Genomic DNA, 18,990 nt, shown 5'->3' on the forward strand with positions numbered 1-18,990 from the left:
GAAGCAGTATGTCACCCGCTTCCCACCTGGAGGTTGGCCTTTCCATGTGCACACTCATGCACATGGATACACAACGTCTGTTATAAAAATAGCAGAGAGAGAACACACTGCACTCTCTTTGATTTAGTCTCTGAGACTCGAGTGCAGTTTTTCATATTACCATCACATGTAATCCATTTTCACAGTCGTGTGTGTGTGTGTGTGTGTGTGTGTGTGTGTGTGTGTGTGTGTGTGTGTGTGTGTGTGTGTGTGTGTGTGTGTGTGTGTGTGTGTGTGTGTGTGTGTGTGTGTGTGTGTGTGTGTGTGTGTGTGACACACATTTGTTGCTCACTTTGTTGATCACATTCGCTGATCTGTTGCACATATTTAGCTTTTTTTACTTTATACTCTCACTGAAATTATATATATTTTTGTTTGGATCCTCCCCTTAACTAAGGAAACATTGCAATACACCAATTACTTAAAATGTGCTTATCATTAATAAGTCATAATTAGGTGAAGTTAAAATAAACTTTAAAGTTAAGGTCTGACCAACTTATGTATGTAAGTATATGTAAATGTAAAAAATAATTTTCCCTCTGTCGTTAGTGGTTAAAATATTTATAGGATATTCATAATCTAAGGCACATATAAAAGTCATGTTATTCGATGTAAATAAAAAAATACAATATATCTTTATCAAAGTAATTAAATAAGATATGGATTGTGGAATATTTAAGACCCTATTGTGCCCCCCCCCCCTCCCCCCAAAACAATCTGACTATCCTGTCTTCAGCAACAAGAAAATTATGATTATTGGACTGTTAACCTGAAGTGACTGTATTTGTTCTTTCATTTTATTTTTCATTTTTGCCATGACCCTGATCCCTTCTTCTCGTTTCCCTTCCTCGTCTCTGTTCCTCTCTTCCTCTTCACTTCACCTCCATATCAACTCCTCCTTATCGCCCTTTTATTTTGTCTCCTTTCTCCAGTGGGAGGAGATAAGCGGCGTCGATGAGAAGTACAAGCCCATCCGCACGTACCAGGTGTGCAACGTGATGGAGCCCACGCAGCAGAACAACTGGCTGCAGACCGGCTGGGTGACGCGGCGCGGCGGCCAGCGCATTTTCGTGGAGCTGCAGTTCACATTACGAGACTGCAACAGCATCCCAGGTGTAGCGGGAACCTGCAAGGAGACGTTCAACCTCCTGTACGTGGAGACGGACAGAGACCTCGGGGGAGTGACCCGAGAGGACCGCTACACCAAGATCGACACCATCGCTGCCGATGAGAGCTTCACACAGGGCGACCTGGGCGAGAGGAAGATGAAGCTGAACACTGAGGTGCGCGAGATTGGTCACCTGAACCGTAAGGGCTTCCACCTGGCGTTTCAGGACGTCGGCGCCTGCGTGGCCCTGGTGGCGGTGCGGGTGTACTACAAACGCTGCCTCGCCACCGTGCAGAACCTGGCAGTGTTTCCCGACACGGTGGCTGAGGCGGCCTTCGCCACGCTGGTGGAGGTGCGCGGCGCCTGTGTCAACAACTCTGAGGTTGACACAGACAGCCCTCCCAGGATGCATTGCAGCGCCGAGGGGGAATGGCTGGTGCCCATTGGGAAGTGCAGCTGCAGCGCCGGCTACGAGGAGGGACACAGCAGCTGTGAAGGTAGGATCTGAATAAACATGGAGAGAAAGATGACAGAAAACAAAGAATAACAGAAAAAGAAAGTATCGAGGTCTATTTTTAATTCAGTTTGTATATTTTTAAGTTCTGAAAGTTGCTTTTTCTCCATCAGTTCCAGTATAATGTAGCTGTTTTTATAAACTTAAGAGACACGAGTGAAAGTCTCTTGAAAGAAGACGAATCATTTCTCAAAAAGAGAAAAACTTTGTTGATTTGCATTGAAAACTTGAAATCGTCTCATCACACTGGATCACAGGATTCTTTTGTTTTTAAGAAAAACTGAACTTTTAGGACAGAATTTTACTGTGAAAGTGACGAGAGGGAGACAGATGAGGAAAAGATGAATAAACAGGAGACAGAGAGGAGTTTGAAATGAGAAGTGAAGGAGGCTGAATGCTGGAGAGAATAGAAGAACAGATTAAAAGAACAGAAGGAAGATGAGAGATGATCCATATGAAAAAAACACTGAGAATATGACTGATGCTGTGAGTGTGTAGGATATTTGGATGAAAACATTCCACGTGACCAAGATGAAGTGTTCAGACAATTGAAAAGTTTCATAATAGACGTTTCATGAAATCAAATCGAGGAACAGAAAAGCTTCTTTCACTCATTGTCTTGCTTTTTTGTTCAACACTGACAATGATAACAATGCTCATTTCGCGTGTGCGTCGCAAAGACTGTTGTCACAGTGTTGGAACTCTGATTAATATACTTGATCTCCAGAGGTCTGTGTCCTATTGAGTTCAACACCCCAACTTCCCCTCTAACATGTTAGCATGTAGCCTGTATGATACACATACACACAGATGGGCTGCTGCACACTGACGTCAACAGATCTGAACAGTATTTAGTATATTTTGTCACAAGCCATTGCTCACGCACCAGCAGCAGTTTGATCTTCTGACTGTTGCTGTTGGCTTTCACACCCCATATTGCATTGTTGTGCGCCGCAATGTGGGTGTTGGTCTCCACGGACAGCAGACTGTGCGCATCGTAATGGAGGAGACGTTCGGTGAACTCGTCATCTGATGTCGCTCTTTTCCACATTTGCAATTGATCGCTATTCTTGGAAATTAAATCGTGTTGTTTTCTACTTGGGTTCAACTAGATTTAGGACACAAAGTTAGTTTAGTTAGTTTATTCTCAAGCTCGGTCTGGATCGGACAGACCATTGTGGCCCTCCCATTTGTTTGTGCTTTGACCTTCTCTAAACTTCTGCTTCAATGCCACAGAGAGCTGGGTTTGCACTGCACACACGAAAAAGGCACAACATTTTTGTTACACCACCACAGTACCGTTATTAAACTGAGGGAGAAAAGGAAAAAGGCAGAAGAAGAAATTAAAAATGAGTAAGGAAAGAGTAAAAGAAAGGGAAATGTAAAGAAAGTATCTGTGTGAGATTAGGACCATGCAAGAAAAGCAGACGTCTGATGTCAGATATAAAGTCATAGAGTTCAGGAGTTAGAGTCTGCATGTTTTCTTAAGAGCTGAACATGTAGGACTTTTACAGAGTGTAAAAAAAAGTAATCATAGACGAAGTTGCACTTGATATTAAGTGATGCAGAACATTTGCTCTGCTGCAGAATTCCCGGTCCTGCACTAAGTGTTTGACAGTTGGCGATAAGCGGCGCTCGCTGACGCTGGCAGTTGGTGTGTGTGCAAACAAAGTGTGTGTTGTTTATTGATCTGCTTTTCTGTAATTACCCGACGATGCTACGATGAAAGCCGAGCTGAAGACAATGAAATCTGATGGACAGAGAGACAGAGGGAGACGCTGCAGAGAGATGAGTGAAGTCAAGAAGCTCCGAGATGGGGGGGGAGATAGAAAACTAACATTTAGAAAGAAACGCTGGAATAAAGGGAGAATGGGGCAGATGAAGACTGGAAGCCAAGAAAGAGAGAGAGAGAGAGAGAGAGATCTTTGCTGTGTCTTTGGTGATCAACCTTCCGTGGGTAAAGTTTAGCGAGTGTCACGGTCTATAGGGAGACGGGGCCCGCCACACACACACAGACACACACACACACACATTATCTCTCAATTTGTTTGTTTATCTATGGAACACTTCCCCTATAGTGGCTCGTTCCTCAGCTCAGCCGTAGTGGTATGAATATGCAGTGGCAAGCCCCGACATCTCCCACTGCACCAGAGCTATTGATCAGCTGTAATGCTCCGCTAAACTGAGGAATTGCGCTGGGACTGCTCATACACACACATAGTAAAGGACACACACTCACTAGCAGGCTGCGGTTTCTGCACAAACACACACACACACACACACACACACACACACACACACACTTAGTTTGATTTAATTCTGTGTGAAACAAAAGCACTGCATCTCTCTCTCTCTCTCTCTCTCTCTCTCTCTCTCTCTCTCTCTCTCTCTCTCTCTGTGCCTGATGGGATGGGCAGTTTGACTTTGTGCTTGTCTCAGAATCATGCACACGTGTGCTTGGACATACAATTAATAACACAATTAATGCAAAGCAGCCAATCCTGGCAAAACACACTGGTAATACCACAGATTTTGTGTGTTTGTGTACACTGTTCAGGTGCTGCGATTGTCTTATTTACTCCTGGGTCTAATTGTGTAACTGAGCGAGTGCACACGCACCGAGTGTCTGCCGCGCAGGTCAATAATATTGAATAGCCGGTGAGTAGCTCCTGATATTAGTGTAAGCAGATAGTGTTGTGCAGTCGAGAAGAGGATTAATACCTCACACACTGTCAACACTGGATTATTTAGGATTACAGTGTCTATTGTCATAGTTCTTTTACCTTTTCTGTGATTTTAATGCTAATGCAGGTGTAACTGAACTGCTGATTTACTGATAGTGAACATTAAGTAGTTTGCAATGTGTGCTTACTGCTTGTAATAATTTCATGTCTGTGTGTGTGTATGTTTCTCACATCTCGAGAACGGTTCATCCTATCGGCTCACGTGAATTGTCGAACGTGCAATTTGTTCTATATTAATAAACTTTGAAGAAACAGGCGATAATGTCGATCAAACGGCGCGTTGACGACAAGAGTGTGTTCCTGATAATTGCGATTACAGCTGATTCTGCAGCTCAGGGTTCTGCGTATTAAGTCCAACTTTGAAGAAACAGGTGAACTGCTCTGTCCCCCAGCTGCTCTTTTCTTGCTGCAGGTCACTTTTACAGTTCCTGAGAGAAAACTGCAAACGGCTCATTCCACACATGCCACTGCACGAGTTCTTCTACTTCTCTCTTCTCCTTGCTTTGTGCATAATAACTGAATCACTGTCAGAAGCTGATGGATGAAATGCATTTATCGTCAATATGTTGTTTTCACTTTGCTTTGCTTCGTCTCTTAGAACTTGATTTTCCTAAAAATGAATCTCGTTTAGAATGAATTAAAGCAGAACCATGTGGCACCGAAACTGAATGAGAAAAACTTAAGTTGCTCAGAGGACCGGAACACGGCGGCGGCCTCACAGCCTCTAGTGGTGAAAGTGAAGGGGAGGATAAATGTGCGCGTTATTGAAAATTAGCATATGTGCTCAGTCAGCTTCCTCTTGCATAACAAAGGTGAAAAAGCATAAAGAAAGGATGGAAATTAAGAAGGAGTCGAGGGAGAAGTGATACAACCATCTTTGGCTTCAGCTCTCGGTCGGGGGAGACTCGCAAGTGCACACGCAGCAGCATCGTTGCCACGCGTCTTGACCCTGCGTGCACTTTACAAATGTGCACGACATGCACTCGCGGTGATAAGCGCGCACGTTCTCTCCGCAGTCATTATGAAATGCCACCAGCAGGAACAGACCCAGGGGGAAAAAATAACAAATTATGTAATAATTCACCTTTCAAATACACGTTTCATTTGCGTGTGTATTCGTGTGTGTTTCTTTCACACTCATGAGCGCCATCCTGTTCTAATTAAGGCCGGCTGCTCTTTCTATATAATTACTGAGTGTGGCGCGTGCCTTCAGCAGATTCTCTTATTATCTCTGTTGTTTGCTGCTCCACAATCCGGCTCCAGGCAAATTCGCCACCCTGCTTTTCCTTCCTATTGCTCTGCTTCCCTCTGTAATTTACTACACGCCTTCCTTCTCCTCCCCTTCATCCCCCCCTCATTTCTTTATTTCCTTCACCCATTTACCCCCCGCCCCCACCCGCATGTATTCCTCACGCTGCCAAAGAAGTGTGCACTTAATTTCTATCCCACTGATCTTGGCGGAGCTGCATGACTTAATTTGTGTCCTTTATTGCCTCTTCTATCACTTCTTTTTACCTTTTCCCTCCTTCTTCTCCTCCCATTCCTTCCTCTATATCAGTTTTCTTCTCTATATTTTCTGTAAAAGGCTGTTTTCTATGTTTCTGCTCCTCGCTCACTGCCCCCTGTGGGAACCATGTGGCAGGGTGAGATGGGGTGAGGCAGGGTGAGTCAGGTTAACAGGTTGAAATCTGCTGGAGAAGCTTGGAGATGTATCGTGTGTGTCTGTGCATGTGTGTGAGAGAGAGCATGAGGGTTGTGTGTGTGTGTGTGTGTGTGTGTGTGTGTGTGTGTGTGTGTGTGTGTGCCCTAAAAATTTGGCACCGGTGCCCAATCATATGTTTCTGAAGTCGCTCCCACTGTTGCACTCGTGTCTCCCTCTGTCTGTTGTCACTTCTCGTCTCGTCCTCATCAACCCTCCCCCCGAACTCTCTGCGTCCCAGACAGAAGTCATCCCATTATTTCTTCTTTGACATTTATTCTCTTCCTTTCCGTGCTTCCCTCCGACTAATTTGTGCCTTTTTATAGAAAAAGCCGCCTCTCAAAGCTGCAATCACTTACCACCCCGCCTCTTTCCTTTCTACAGCGTTTGACTCCTCTTTCAATCCCCTTCTGTCTTTTATCTGACTTTTCTTTTCTTTTTTATACCCCTTCTCTTTAAACCAGCCCTTCTGTGGCTCGGTGCCACCCCTGCCCATCTGGTCAGTCCTCCCTCCCTCCCTCCCTCCCTCCGTCCCTCTCCCTCTTTCTCCTCTCCAGCCGCGTCACATGCTACTGTTAGTCATCCCTCTCCCCGGCTTTTCATTTTCAATAATTCATGGGACTCCTGGGAGAAAGACAAATGTGTTCTTTTGAGCCCAGCATCTGATGTATTTATTTAGCCGGCCTGCCGTAACAACAAGTGGCCATTAAAACACACTCGGACCTGCAAACATCCGCTCACACTCTTACAAATGTAAAGACATTCTCACCAAAACGAGCATTTGTATGCAGAGCTCTGAAATGTCCCCTGGTTATTGAAAATGTGTGATGGAGGGAGGCCGAGCGTTCACCATTCATTCTCCCCAGGCCTTTGTTTACCTCTGGAGAATAAAGGAGGGAAAGAAAGGAAGAAAATGAATAAAAAAACAAGATGTTATGGGGATGGAAAGAGATAAGTTGGGGGGGGTAAATAGGACGAGGAATACACAGCGTTGCAGAAAAGAGCTGTCAGATTTTTCTCACGCTCGTACGGTTTGTTAGTCGCTCTGCATAAGAGCTGAATGCATAAAACATGAGCGATAAAAGCTGAGGATGATTTGCAAAAAGGAGGAAGAAGAGGTCGTACAATGACGGAGGTAGAAAGGAAAGGAGTCGGATGAGAGGAAAGATGAGGAGTTTTAGGGGAGAAAAGCTAAGAAACATGTGGAGGAGAAGGAAGCTGAGGTGCAGGAGGAAAAGGAAGTGTGGAGGAGAAGGAAATGTGGAGGTGAGAAGAAGGAAAAGAGTGAAACACAAGAGAAGTGTGGCCACAGGCAAGATGGGCTGAACCTGCAAACTGCAACATGCCTCCATCCATCCATCCTCCTCTCCGTCCTCGCAGCGCTCTCAATCTCCCACACCCGACTCATGAATTAAACACAGCTGACATGAATGCATCAAAGTTAGAAAAGGTTGGCGCTGCAGCTTAATCATGTTGCTAACTCACTCGACATGACAGCCTCGTTTCTCTGCAGCTCACTCATGACTACTGAGCTGAATCAAACTTCCTGTAAAGGACAGAAACATCCTGTAATAAGAACTCCTGGATATGAGAAAGTGACAGACGTGATGTTACTGAGGAATAATAACAGATTAGGAAGACGCCTTTTTTCCCTTTTCTTCTGTGTTTCATTTCCCAGATTTGACTCTTTCATCATCAGAGCGCTGCAGTGTTACCGAGGCACGATACGACAGTGGGTGCACGTAACAGCACTCGCACTCGTCGGAGTTGAAATTAGTTGCTTGTGATTAAATAACTGGGGCTGGAAACCCAAAGTGTAAACCGAGCACACAGCAAGAAATTCAAAAAAATCCCTGTGGAGGAATTCAGCAGCAAATGAAAACAAAACAGAGACGAGAAAAGAGGAAATAAATCAAAATGGATGAATGAGGGAACATAATGGTGCACAAGCGCAGTATAATTTTGTTTTCCTTTATCTCTTGGGGACGTATTTATCTCATTTATGATGCAAGAAGCATGTTGCTGTCAGTCAGTGGCTCTGTGCAGGGTTTTTTTTTTTTACAAAATGTTGCTTTCCATTGAAAATCCATGCACAGTAACTTCAATTTTTGGAGAAATAAGTGTTTCTGTGTTGAATAAAGACATTTTTCTATGTCTTAAATGAAATAATTTGTTGGAATATCTAAAAGACACATTTCACAATCTCAGCTGGCTGGAAACAACAGCTCAATAAAGTGCTTCTCACTGGGCAGTGGCGGAAATCTTCCGAGGCAATTATCTTAACAATCAAATATTGTGATGGCCACATCTGTGCCGTGTTTACAGATGGTGTAAAAGTGACTCTGCAGTTCTGTGTCTTTTAATCAAAAAAGCCTGCTCGCGTGTTTACCGAGGGAATAAAGCGAAGGAAGAGGAACTCGTAATGTCAAGTGAGACGACCGGTGCCCCGGCTGCCCCTGAGAGTTGTTGAATCTCGTGACTCTGGGCCGCAGCTGCTGATAAGACGCATTTGAGTCCTCGGTGAGCAACTGTGACTCATGAAAGGTTTCGTGGGGACAGGCTGCCTCTTTAGCCGGAAGATAAGTTGTAAGACTTGATTATGTCAGACTGTCTAATACTGCGTGTCCTGAAGTGACGCTGCAGAGTGACACTGGTGCCCAACACAACTTGCAAGTGTGTCTTTGTGTGTTTGTGGGTTTGAGTGTGTCATGTAAGGAGGGATTCTGGGCCTCCAGAGACACACACATGGAATCTACCTCACCAGGTGCATCCCTCATCTTCTGTTAGAAATGATGTATTCAGGGTGAGAAGGCAGTGTCGAGCAATTGCCCCGCCGCCCCACCGTCACCTCCATCCACCCCCATTCAACCTCCAGTAATAACTTTCCATCTGTTCAAAATGGATGTGGGATCAGTGTATAGATCTCTCTGCCCCCACTTAACCTCGGTGAACACACTTATTCAGTCTTAACAGGAACGTCTCAGCAGGAGTGGCATTAAAACTGTAATTATTTTTTTGCATGCAGGCGTCGGTGTAGTCGCAGGAGTGAAATGGGGAAAAAATAATATCTTTAATGCATCTGGAAGCGCAGAGTCGAAGGTCAGTGGATCTGCAGAATTGGTCTGGAAGACGTTTTTGTCCCTTCGTCAAATGGCTCCACCGGTTGGCGAGGAGCACTGAGCAGCATTCAACTTGTTGGGATTGTCAACATCTTATAGTCGTATTGTCAGAATCCAACTAATCGAAATATGTGTAATAAATGTCTGGGAAGGGATATGAAAATGGAACTGTACGTGGTTATTTTGCCATAAGCGACATGACACCCAAAAGGTTTCTTGCGCCGAAATATTTCTGCACGTTTTCTTGTTTTTTAGCTCAGAGCAGATATTTACACCAGACCCCATTTCTTTTTGCAGGAGCCGGTCTGGGGTAGATTGGATTTCTGATATAAAAAAATCTTCATAGTTTAAACCAATAAGCTTCACAGATGGTTTGAGTTGCACTACTAACTTATTTAGTAACGTTTACTTTCAATCTAACGGCTTAAACTTTGATAACGAGGGTCTTTATCGGCCACAGGCCCGAGACGCTTGCTCCCTGCATTTAACTTCCCCCCACCACATCGTTAGACTTTATTACAGCATCATCGCAAACTGAAGAGCTCCTGTGTACTTTTACTGCACAGTTGTCATGTATCAGGAATAAACCTTGAATAACACAAGCTTGTCGGCCATTAATGTGCATCTGTGCAAAGGTTTACACGTTCGTTTGCGTGTGACAGGCTGTGTCGCCGTCGCTGTTTGATGCTACTGTGCATATGCGACTGTGTGTGTGTTTGTGTGTGTCTGAGTGTGTGTGTGTGTGTGTGTGTGTGTGTGCCGGCTGTTGTCTCTGTATTCACAGCTCGGCAGAGGGGCCTGCAGTGAGGACAGAGTGCCCGCCCCCCTGGCTGCACAGCGAGCCTGGCATGCGAGCCCGTGCCAGCTTGGTTTCCCATCCCCCTACCCTCCTCATTTTGTTGTCATTTGTCTTCACCCTCCCCATCACGCACCCTCCCTCATGTACACCGATACACACACAAACGCACACAACCCCCATCCCAATGAAAATGGATGGCGTTTCCAGGGACACCTGCGCCTCCGTGTTCCAAATCCTCCACCCTACATGGACACAAATGCATATGCACTACTGGCCAATGGTTTTTAAAACATCCCTTGTTTTCATTTAGCGTTAAGCAGATTCAAGTCCAGTGAATCACCTTTAATGCTGCAAAGGTAAAACGTCTTTTGCATTAAAGTATTAAAAGTTAAACTTCCCGAGGTAAACAAAGCAAAAAACGAACAACAGAAAACTCTTAATAGAAAACAGGCCTTTCATAGATTAGGGAATTGATTTAGTGGCAGTTTTCCTTCCAGCAGTGGAAGTGAATTAAGCCTCGGAAGTTAATGCCAACAAATTCCTACACGTTCCGCCGAAATGTGTTGATTTGAAAACCCTCCGTCTTTACAAGAGCAGTGTTGGAACAAAGATTATATTTCTATCAGTGTTGGGAGAGAGAGGAAAAAATATTAAGACGGATGCTTTGGTCAAAACATTAGGAGAAAATAAATAAGACGGTGGCTTCAAATGATGGAAGAGCAGCACGGTCCTCGGGCTTAAACCTCATGGAGCTGGTTTGGGATTAAATGGAGAAAAAGGCGAAAGCAAAGAAACCTGCATGTGCAAAAAAGTGTTGGAACAAACTTCCCAAACAATAAATTTCCATTTTAGAAAATAAACTGGGTAATATTTAGGACTTGAGATTCCCAGATTAGCTTTTTCCCTTTATCATATATCTGTGTGATGGTTTAAGCTTCGAGGACACGGAGTCATTACAGTATTTACCAGGATTTCTTGGACACGTGCATTTGCATATCCACACCCTCATCTGCAGAACGCGCTCAGGAAACAAACAACTCCACATATGTGTGCGCAGACACGGGCTCACTCCCACTCTCTCCCAGGCTCCCGTGCGTTGTTTGTTCATGAACCGCTCCATCTGCTTCTGTCTTCACGGCTAACCAAGGCCTGCCTACCACTCATTACACACTCACACACACACGCATAGAAAACCCACACACATTGTTCTAATGTGTAATCATGCGTCGTTCCACAAACACCTGTCGTCCTCATTTGGACTTGACAACCCATAATCTCCTGGATGGACAGGCTCATTAACACTCAGACTCTCGTGCATCAAAAACACAAAAACCATAAATCTAGATCCACACTGTAGCTAAATCTAGTTTTATATTCTGCCGGAGTTGTGCAGGATTTTGAGTGCAAACTCCATCAATAATTGTTTCATGCTCGCTTTACCCACACACACTCTCTCTCTCTCTCTCTCTCTCTCTCTCTCTCTCTCTCTCTCTCTCTCTCTCCGTCACACTCGTACTCACTCTCACTGTGGGGAGCAGTGTGAAATGATTGGCATCCCGAGGTGAGTGTTATGGGTGACATTTCCACTGTAATGTGGTATAGAAGTCTCCTGCAGAGCCTCTGCGCCGCTGTCACAATGCGAGATTGGGGGCAAGAGGTGGGCGGGGGGTGCAGGGGTGGAGACATGGAGGCACAGGAGGGGACAGATTCAGAGAGAGAGAGAGAGAGAGGATGGCAGCCTGATGGGTTAACACATACTGTACATATGCATGTAGACAGAGGTGCATTCAAAATCAGTGCACATACACTTCACCTAAATACATGGAACTACATGTGTGGTCAAAAACACACTTGTATTTAGTGAGGAGGATTTCAACAAATCATATAAAGTGTTTCAACTTAAAGAGGAAACAAGTCAAAAAGCTGTCATGTCCTAAAACATCCATTAACTTTAAACACCTTAAACACACGATACAAGACGTCTTTAAAGGTTAAAATCCTACATGTACGAATCCAATACAACTTTCTTGCGACACAGACTTGTTCTCTGCAGAATAGCAAAGCGGCACAGCCCACGAAAAAAAGAAAAAAGAACAGAGACAGTTTGAAAGACTCCGAGCTTTCATATCTTGGCCTGCTGAGGTTTAATTTTCTGTGAGCTTCCAACACCACCGAACAACAAAGAGGAAAATTAGTTGTGTGATCTGAATAGAGGATTCGCTCTTTTCAGAAGTGACTAGAAAGGATTGGAAATAAGAAGAAAACTGTCCGTCCCCTTACTGTAAAATTAGCCTTGAATTACCCAAAGTAACTTATGCACACTCGCATATTAAAATCTGTTGTGAGAGGTTCTTCTGAATGACTGTCTGTGCTGTGAGTAAACACAACGTGACCACAGCATGAAGCTTCACCTCGTCTAACTTCAAATTTGATAACAATACCACAGAGAATGGATGTTGCACACAAGCCGCACGACAAAGAGTAACAGCATCACTATTGACCTGATTCTGAATAAAACGTTGGTTAGATAATGTTTTATACTCTGATTTATAACATCAAGCAGCTCATGTCGATGTTGATGTTAAGAAAATACAAATCAAATAGGACATTATCATGAGTTTTACTAAATGCCTTTCAAAGTGCTCTAAACTATATGAGACAGGAACAGTGTGTTTATGCTGCCATTTTTCACCTTTCTAATAATTAGTGATCAAGTAACATCCAGAGAGAAGTGTGCACTGATAGGTCGCATGAGGCTTTTGTCTCTCTCGCTCTTTGTGTGTGTGTGTGTGTGTGTGTGTGTGTGTGTGTGTGTGTGTGTGTGTGTGTGTGTGTGTGTGTGTGTGTGTGTGTGTGTGTGTGTGTGTGTGTGTGTGTGTGTGTGTGTGTGTGTTGCGTTACTCACCATCCAGAACAATGTAAATCTACTGTTGAATTAGTTATTTTCCCTCCCTATCATCCATCACACAGGACACACTGAGAGGGCGGAGTGCGGAACACTGAGAGTCTGTGTGGCGCGGTGAACCGTCGCCGTGTTTGCACAGATTGAAAAATCAGACACGGGGAAAACACAAGTTCGCACACGCCTGCTGATGTACAGTGCATTTCTGCCAGGGAAAACATACGCACGCACACACACATTCACTGATGACACATACTTGTAAATATGCATATGCACGAGGAATCATTTAATCTGCTCACACACGTGTGCACACGAGCTGTACATTCATTTGACCTCTCTACTGTTTGTTTGTGTTTGTGTGTTCAAAGTTTGTTTGGATCTGTGAACATGTTAAGTGCAGCACTGTGTGTGTGTGTGTGTGTTTGTTGTTTGTGTGTCCATATTGCACAGATAGCAATACCTGGCAGCAACTGGACAAACACACACTCATCACACATGGAAACTCATTCAAGTGATGTGTTTGTATAAGCACAGTTGAACGCACCTCTGGGTTTGTAGCTCAGCTGTAGATGTCGCGTGAATCCTTTGGCACCGGGAAACACAAACACACCGAATCAATGCTGGACTTGTCGTGCGGGTTTTAACTGGCCCTGCCGGCGGTGATGGATGTTGTATTTATGGAGCCCCTTTCCGTGCTCTGGATCAAGTACTGCGAGCATCACGCAGTCTGACACAGAGGGGACGGGTGGATAAAGGGATGACGGAGGCAAGGGTGGAGGGAAGGAGGAAGAATGGATGGCTGCAGGGAAGGAGGAGACAGCAGAACGGAGGGATTTAGGAAAGGAGAAAGAGAGTTCGGGCTGGGGAATAAGAGAAACAGGGGCCACCTGCTTGGAGGGAAGGTCACAGTCAGCAGGGAGGGTTGGAGTCCTGCTGAGAGAGGGACACGTCACACACACACACACACACACACACACACACACACACACAATGCTTTTTAAATCCAAAAATAGTCCCGCATCCTCTGCTACTCTTTGGGGAACAGTTACTTTTCCAACGTTTTTAAACATGAAACATGTAAAATGAAATGCAGACACGAGGAGTCGTCGTGTTGTGGATGCACATGATGGATATTCGTTGTCTCATCTATGAACTTGACACTTCATCCCTTCAGCCTTTTACCGTCCTAATGCAACACACACACAGTTTCAAGCAGCCTCGCCCGCTCACTGTTTTTATTTGTCCCTCGCTCGTGTTGTCTCATCCGGCCGCCCTCATCCATCCCCGTGTCGTTACTTTCATTTGGCACAAGGATAAATCTCATCCCAGTTTATGAGGCAGCAATTGGGAGGCAGATAGAGGTAGATAGACCAGGCAGTCGACTATTAGACGCAAAGACAGATGGAAAGAAGGGAACGAGGACGGTAGAAACGAGCAGACTAGCTGCTAAATAGGAAGATGAACCAGCAGGCAGGGAGCCTGTAAGACAGACGTGCACTTGTTGGCTGTTAAAAAGACAAACGTTGGCATTTTGAAGAGTGAATAGAAGCAGTTTAACTATTCAGAAAGTTGAGACGAGGCCTGAGTTGGTCTAGAACATTGTGAGTATGGGTCAGAGTCTTAAAGCCCCAGGCCACCATTTTCCTCCAGTAAATAGTGTAATACTGTATGTACAAAATAAAGAGTGATTCCAGACACATCTCAGTCAAACTGCAGCTCACTCTTTGCCCATGTGTCTTAAACTAAATCATCACTTACTGGAAACCTGAGTTGTGTATGCGACACACAGGAATACGCACCAGTACCCGGTCCCTGCACCAACAACTGCAGTCCCAACAACTGAGAGAGTGGGACTCCAGTGAAAGAAACTCTCACAGTCGGCTAAAAACAGATTTTCAGCCGGCAGTGACAAAAGCCCGAGTTTCCTCTTGATTTCCCGAGCAGCATATATACCGGCTGTAGTGATACTGCGGTCGCCTTCAAAAGGCTGCTGCTCTGTATGTGGTAAATGCACCGGTCAGGGCGGCCTGCAGAAAGGCTGTGTCAGAGCTGTAAGTGACTATAAAAGAACTGACGGCTCCCACTTTCCCCTCTTTATGGTTCCTTCATCCTGTGGACACCCAGCTCCTGTGGGATGAAAGTGGCCGGGGAGTAGATTTCCCCGTGGGATCAACTCTACCACTGCCGTGAATGAATGAAGGAAGGAGGTGGCTTTGTTAGAGATATGGTCATTTCTTTAGGATCAATACCCTCAGGCCGTCACTTCTCGAAATACAGTTGCCATCGCTGAACTTGCTGAAGTAAGCGCCCCTCGTCTTTTTTTTCTCCATTTTTAGTGTTTTAAGTTATTATCCTGGACGCCCTCGGGGACTGGTAATTTTCAGAATGAAAGAGGGGGTTGATTTCAGTGTCATTAAAGCAGCGCTCCGCTTAGTAATAAAATCATTTTAAGCGTGCCTCGTATACGCTCAATATTAATGGCTTTATTAAAAAAAAAAAAAACTGTTTTCCATCCTGTCAAGCCGATGTATTCATTTTAGACAAATCGAGCGGCGGTCGCATGAATCAGGCTGAGCTGCTGCAGCAGATGTCTCTCTGTGTCTGTGCCAACCTGCCCCGCTGTCATGGAGGTGACGTCCTCTATCAGTACAGGACAAATTGACCCGGCCCCTGGGGCTGCCTGAGGGGACACTGCGGACTCTTCCTATCCCGTCTTCAGCGGCTGTCGTCTGCAGAAAAGACTCCGGCAGCACAGCTCACTTAACCAGCGGGAGACACGACGCTGGAGGTTTCACACTGAGACGTCAGGGAGGAGCTGTGAGCGTCTTATTGTAGAAAATATAATGGAAGTAAATGGTTCATGGGTGATTGGGAATAAAACATAAATAAATAAAACCACAAATAAAAGTTATATATACAGTATTCATGTCTGTTTGCCAATACTCATGCACCAATATATTTATTTTCCAGAATAATGCAGAAAATATACATTTATGTTTTTAAAAAAGTTAAATTTCTTAGTCCAAACTCTAAATATTTGTGTTTAGTTAAAATATCAAGTTCAGATTCACTTTCTTTGTCGTCAGGGTTTGTAAATGACATCTTTTTATTTAGTTATTTTTAGAGATCTGGGCTGATTTATCTGTATTGGAACGTTTTTTTTCCTCCCGAGCATCAGCCCCCAGAATCAATATCAGTCGGGCTCTAATTACATTTAGTTAATAGCAGCTGTCGAATCTTCATCATTGGAAAACCTTTAAAAAAATGATTAATATGTGAGAGTGAACTTTATTCTCCAGTTTGGTTGAATTTCTGTGACACACATTTTATTTGGCTTTTTTTCCTGTGTGTGTGTGACCGACTGTGTATTGAACAACAGGCTCACTGCTTGTGGAATTGATTCAACAGCATTTCACTACGGCGCCTGTGAAATGTCAAAAACCACGATTTGTTCGTCGTTGAGCTTTGACGAGTGTCTCCGGTGAACTCTGGTAGAAACACGCCACAGTATTTAGGGGACGTGTGAGTCTCGGAGCTCACACGGTTTTAATGTCACGGTTTTATGTGCGTTTGTGTGTGTGTGTGTTGAGTGGCCGCTGCGACCGGTGTCCCCTCCATCTGTGCTACGGGTCCCCGGGGGCCTTTAGACGCTCTCTGATGGCACATCAGAGGCCCCCACCTATAAACACTAGCATTAATAACTCTCTCTCCCTCTTTCTCCCCCTCTTCCTCTCTCTCTCTCCGCTGGCTGACTGTTGTTTATATGGCTGTAAAATTCAATTAGGCTGCAGGGGAGTGGGCCGGCCCGCATTACTGCCTGCCAGGGTGACATTTCATTTGCAATGAATCATGGGCCAGAGGAGGACCGGGCCGGCGAGCAAAACAACACTCCTCCTCTCCTATCTCTCCCCCCCCCCCTCCTCCTCCTCCTCCTCCTCCTCCACTCTTTCTTCCTTTCTTTCCGCTCCGCACGTCTTCACTTACTTTACAACCTCTCCCGGTTCCGTCGGTGCATAAAGCCTTCTCCCTCTTTTTATTTCCCCTCCTGAGTTGTGACGCTGAGAAAACCTCCAGAGCTCACTCTTGTTTACTGTCGGCTGTCCATGCGAATGTGGTTGTGTATTCACATTCACTTCTCCCCGCTGCATTTATTCTCTCCGTCTTTGCCTCTCTCTTACTTCGTCCGTTTCTCTTTCTGCTTCTCATGCATTTAAAACCCTCCTTCATCCTTTCTTCCTCACTCCTCTCCTCCCACCTCACTCCCTCCTTGCTCCCCTCCTACCTGCCTCCTTTTGATTGAGGCAAGCACCTCACCACTTCAGCCCCCGAAAACAAAAACCCCTTAAACGACAACAAAAAGAGAAAGAAAATGTCTCATCAAATTTTAACATGCGTCACTTTGCCTGGCACAAACAGTTTCGGGCGGTCGCCACTGCCAGAAGGTTTTTGGGACCAGGCCAGCTCTGCCTCGGGGACACGGAAAAGAATTAGATGTAAGGATTTCCAAGAGTGCAGCAACTTGTAAGTCAGAAAATGATGGATTCTGGGAGTTTTCTGGCCCGAACCATGCGAGTGCATTATTTTAAACAGATACAAAAAAACAAAAAGGAAATCTGGTTAAGACCACAGAGAAGTGAGATGAGAAATTGCCTCTTGTGCTCATTAGGGCGATGTAAACAGAGCGGAGTGAATGGGGTGGCACTGAGGAAAGCATCCAGTAACACTCTAAATTAATGCATAAGCTGCCTTTCTGATTACACAGCGGAGGGATTCTACATAAATCAAGGATAAACTGTGAATAATCTAATGCGGCGACATCCACGCTGAGGAGGTATTAGTATCGCCCTCGGAAACATGCTTATGAAAACCTACCAGAACTTTCGTACTTCTCAATTCAATCTACCAGAAACAGGCCTGGGACTCGTTCTGTGTTCCGTCCGTTAAATCAGGGAAAACCCAGTGCACGCGATTAATAATGCATGTTGAGTGCTCTGATTTTAGTTTGTTCCTTTGTTCCCTGAGTGTAAAGTTTGGGTCTTTTTTAGATTCCTCTTTTTGTGAGAGTCAGGAGAAGAGTTTTTGTATAAGTTGTAATGTACACACACACACACAGACACAGACGCACACACGGTTTGTGTTTCCCTCATTCATTCGAACGTTTTGATTAATTGCCTGGATGCTACAAATAGTGGAACCTGTCACAGTTTTAAATTATTGTTCTAGCAAATAATCAAAAACCCAATTATTTCAAGTAACAAACAGAAAATCATCAAATCATCATTTGAAACACATGAAACAGTAAACGTTTGGGATCCGTGAGATAAATGACGTACATGAGTTTATGTTTTCACTCATGTTGGTTGGTTTGTTTATTAATCAGCTGGATGACGCGCAGGTCAGGAAATAACTCACTAAACTTTTCATTCGGGTCCAGGACCTTTGCATAACTTTCTTTAACTACGATTATTTTGTCTTCTTTATTGGATCTGGATGTCAAAAAAACCAGGATCATATTTTATAGTATTCAGTCAGTCAGTTAATGTTGAAGTCTGATGATCACACAGTTCAAACAACTGCTCTTGTTCTTGTCCTGTTTAACATCAATATAAGTTCAGTCTGGTTCATTTTATTTTTGTTTCCTATGACGAAAGTGAACCCAGATATGAACTTTGGATTTTACACTGCCAACCGCAACATTTACACGGCTGCGATGATCTGTGTCCTGAGTCTTATATCAACACAATGATTGCTCACATCTGCCTGGTTACACGTCTGCATGCAAATAGATTGATCGTCCGTACTGTGATCGTCATTTCATAGAAGACACTAAACGTCCTCCTGGCCACTCCAGGTTCCTATAAAACCGTCCTGTACCCGGTTTACGAGCCATGTGATCGTCATGTGACACGCAAAATGGCTGTGAGTTCAGGCCGCCGGGGGAGCGGGATGGAAGCAGTAGATTTACGGTGGTGGGAGGGAGGGAGGGAGTGCTCGCCGTGTGACGCCTCCGATAAGACCGGCCTAGGGAACAAACGGTAAATTTTCTCCGCCCCTCTCCCACAATGC

At 44.7% G+C, this 18,990-nt stretch overlaps 2 protein-coding genes across 5 annotated transcripts in view; both read left to right on the forward strand.

Annotated features, from left to right (window-relative positions):
- Positions 1–18,990, forward strand: part of LOC117770083 (double-strand-break repair protein rad21 homolog A-like) — a 951,093-nt gene that overhangs the window by 146,622 nt on the left and 785,481 nt on the right. The window lies entirely within an intron of this gene.
- Positions 1–18,990, forward strand: part of LOC117770076 (ephrin type-A receptor 7-like) — a 146,669-nt gene that overhangs the window by 33,906 nt on the left and 93,773 nt on the right. For all 4 annotated transcript variants that reach the window (XM_034599121.1, XM_034599120.1, XM_034599122.1 and 1 more), the window contains exon 3: positions 972–1,644. In XM_034599121.1, the coding sequence (XP_034455012.1) occupies positions 972–1,644 (673 nt within the window). The remainder of the gene's footprint in view (positions 1–971; positions 1,645–18,990) is intronic.

This window comes from Hippoglossus hippoglossus, chromosome 11, assembly GCF_009819705.1.
Source record: "Hippoglossus hippoglossus isolate fHipHip1 chromosome 11, fHipHip1.pri, whole genome shotgun sequence".
In the NCBI taxonomy this organism is placed as follows: domain Eukaryota; kingdom Metazoa; phylum Chordata; class Actinopteri; order Pleuronectiformes; family Pleuronectidae; genus Hippoglossus; species Hippoglossus hippoglossus.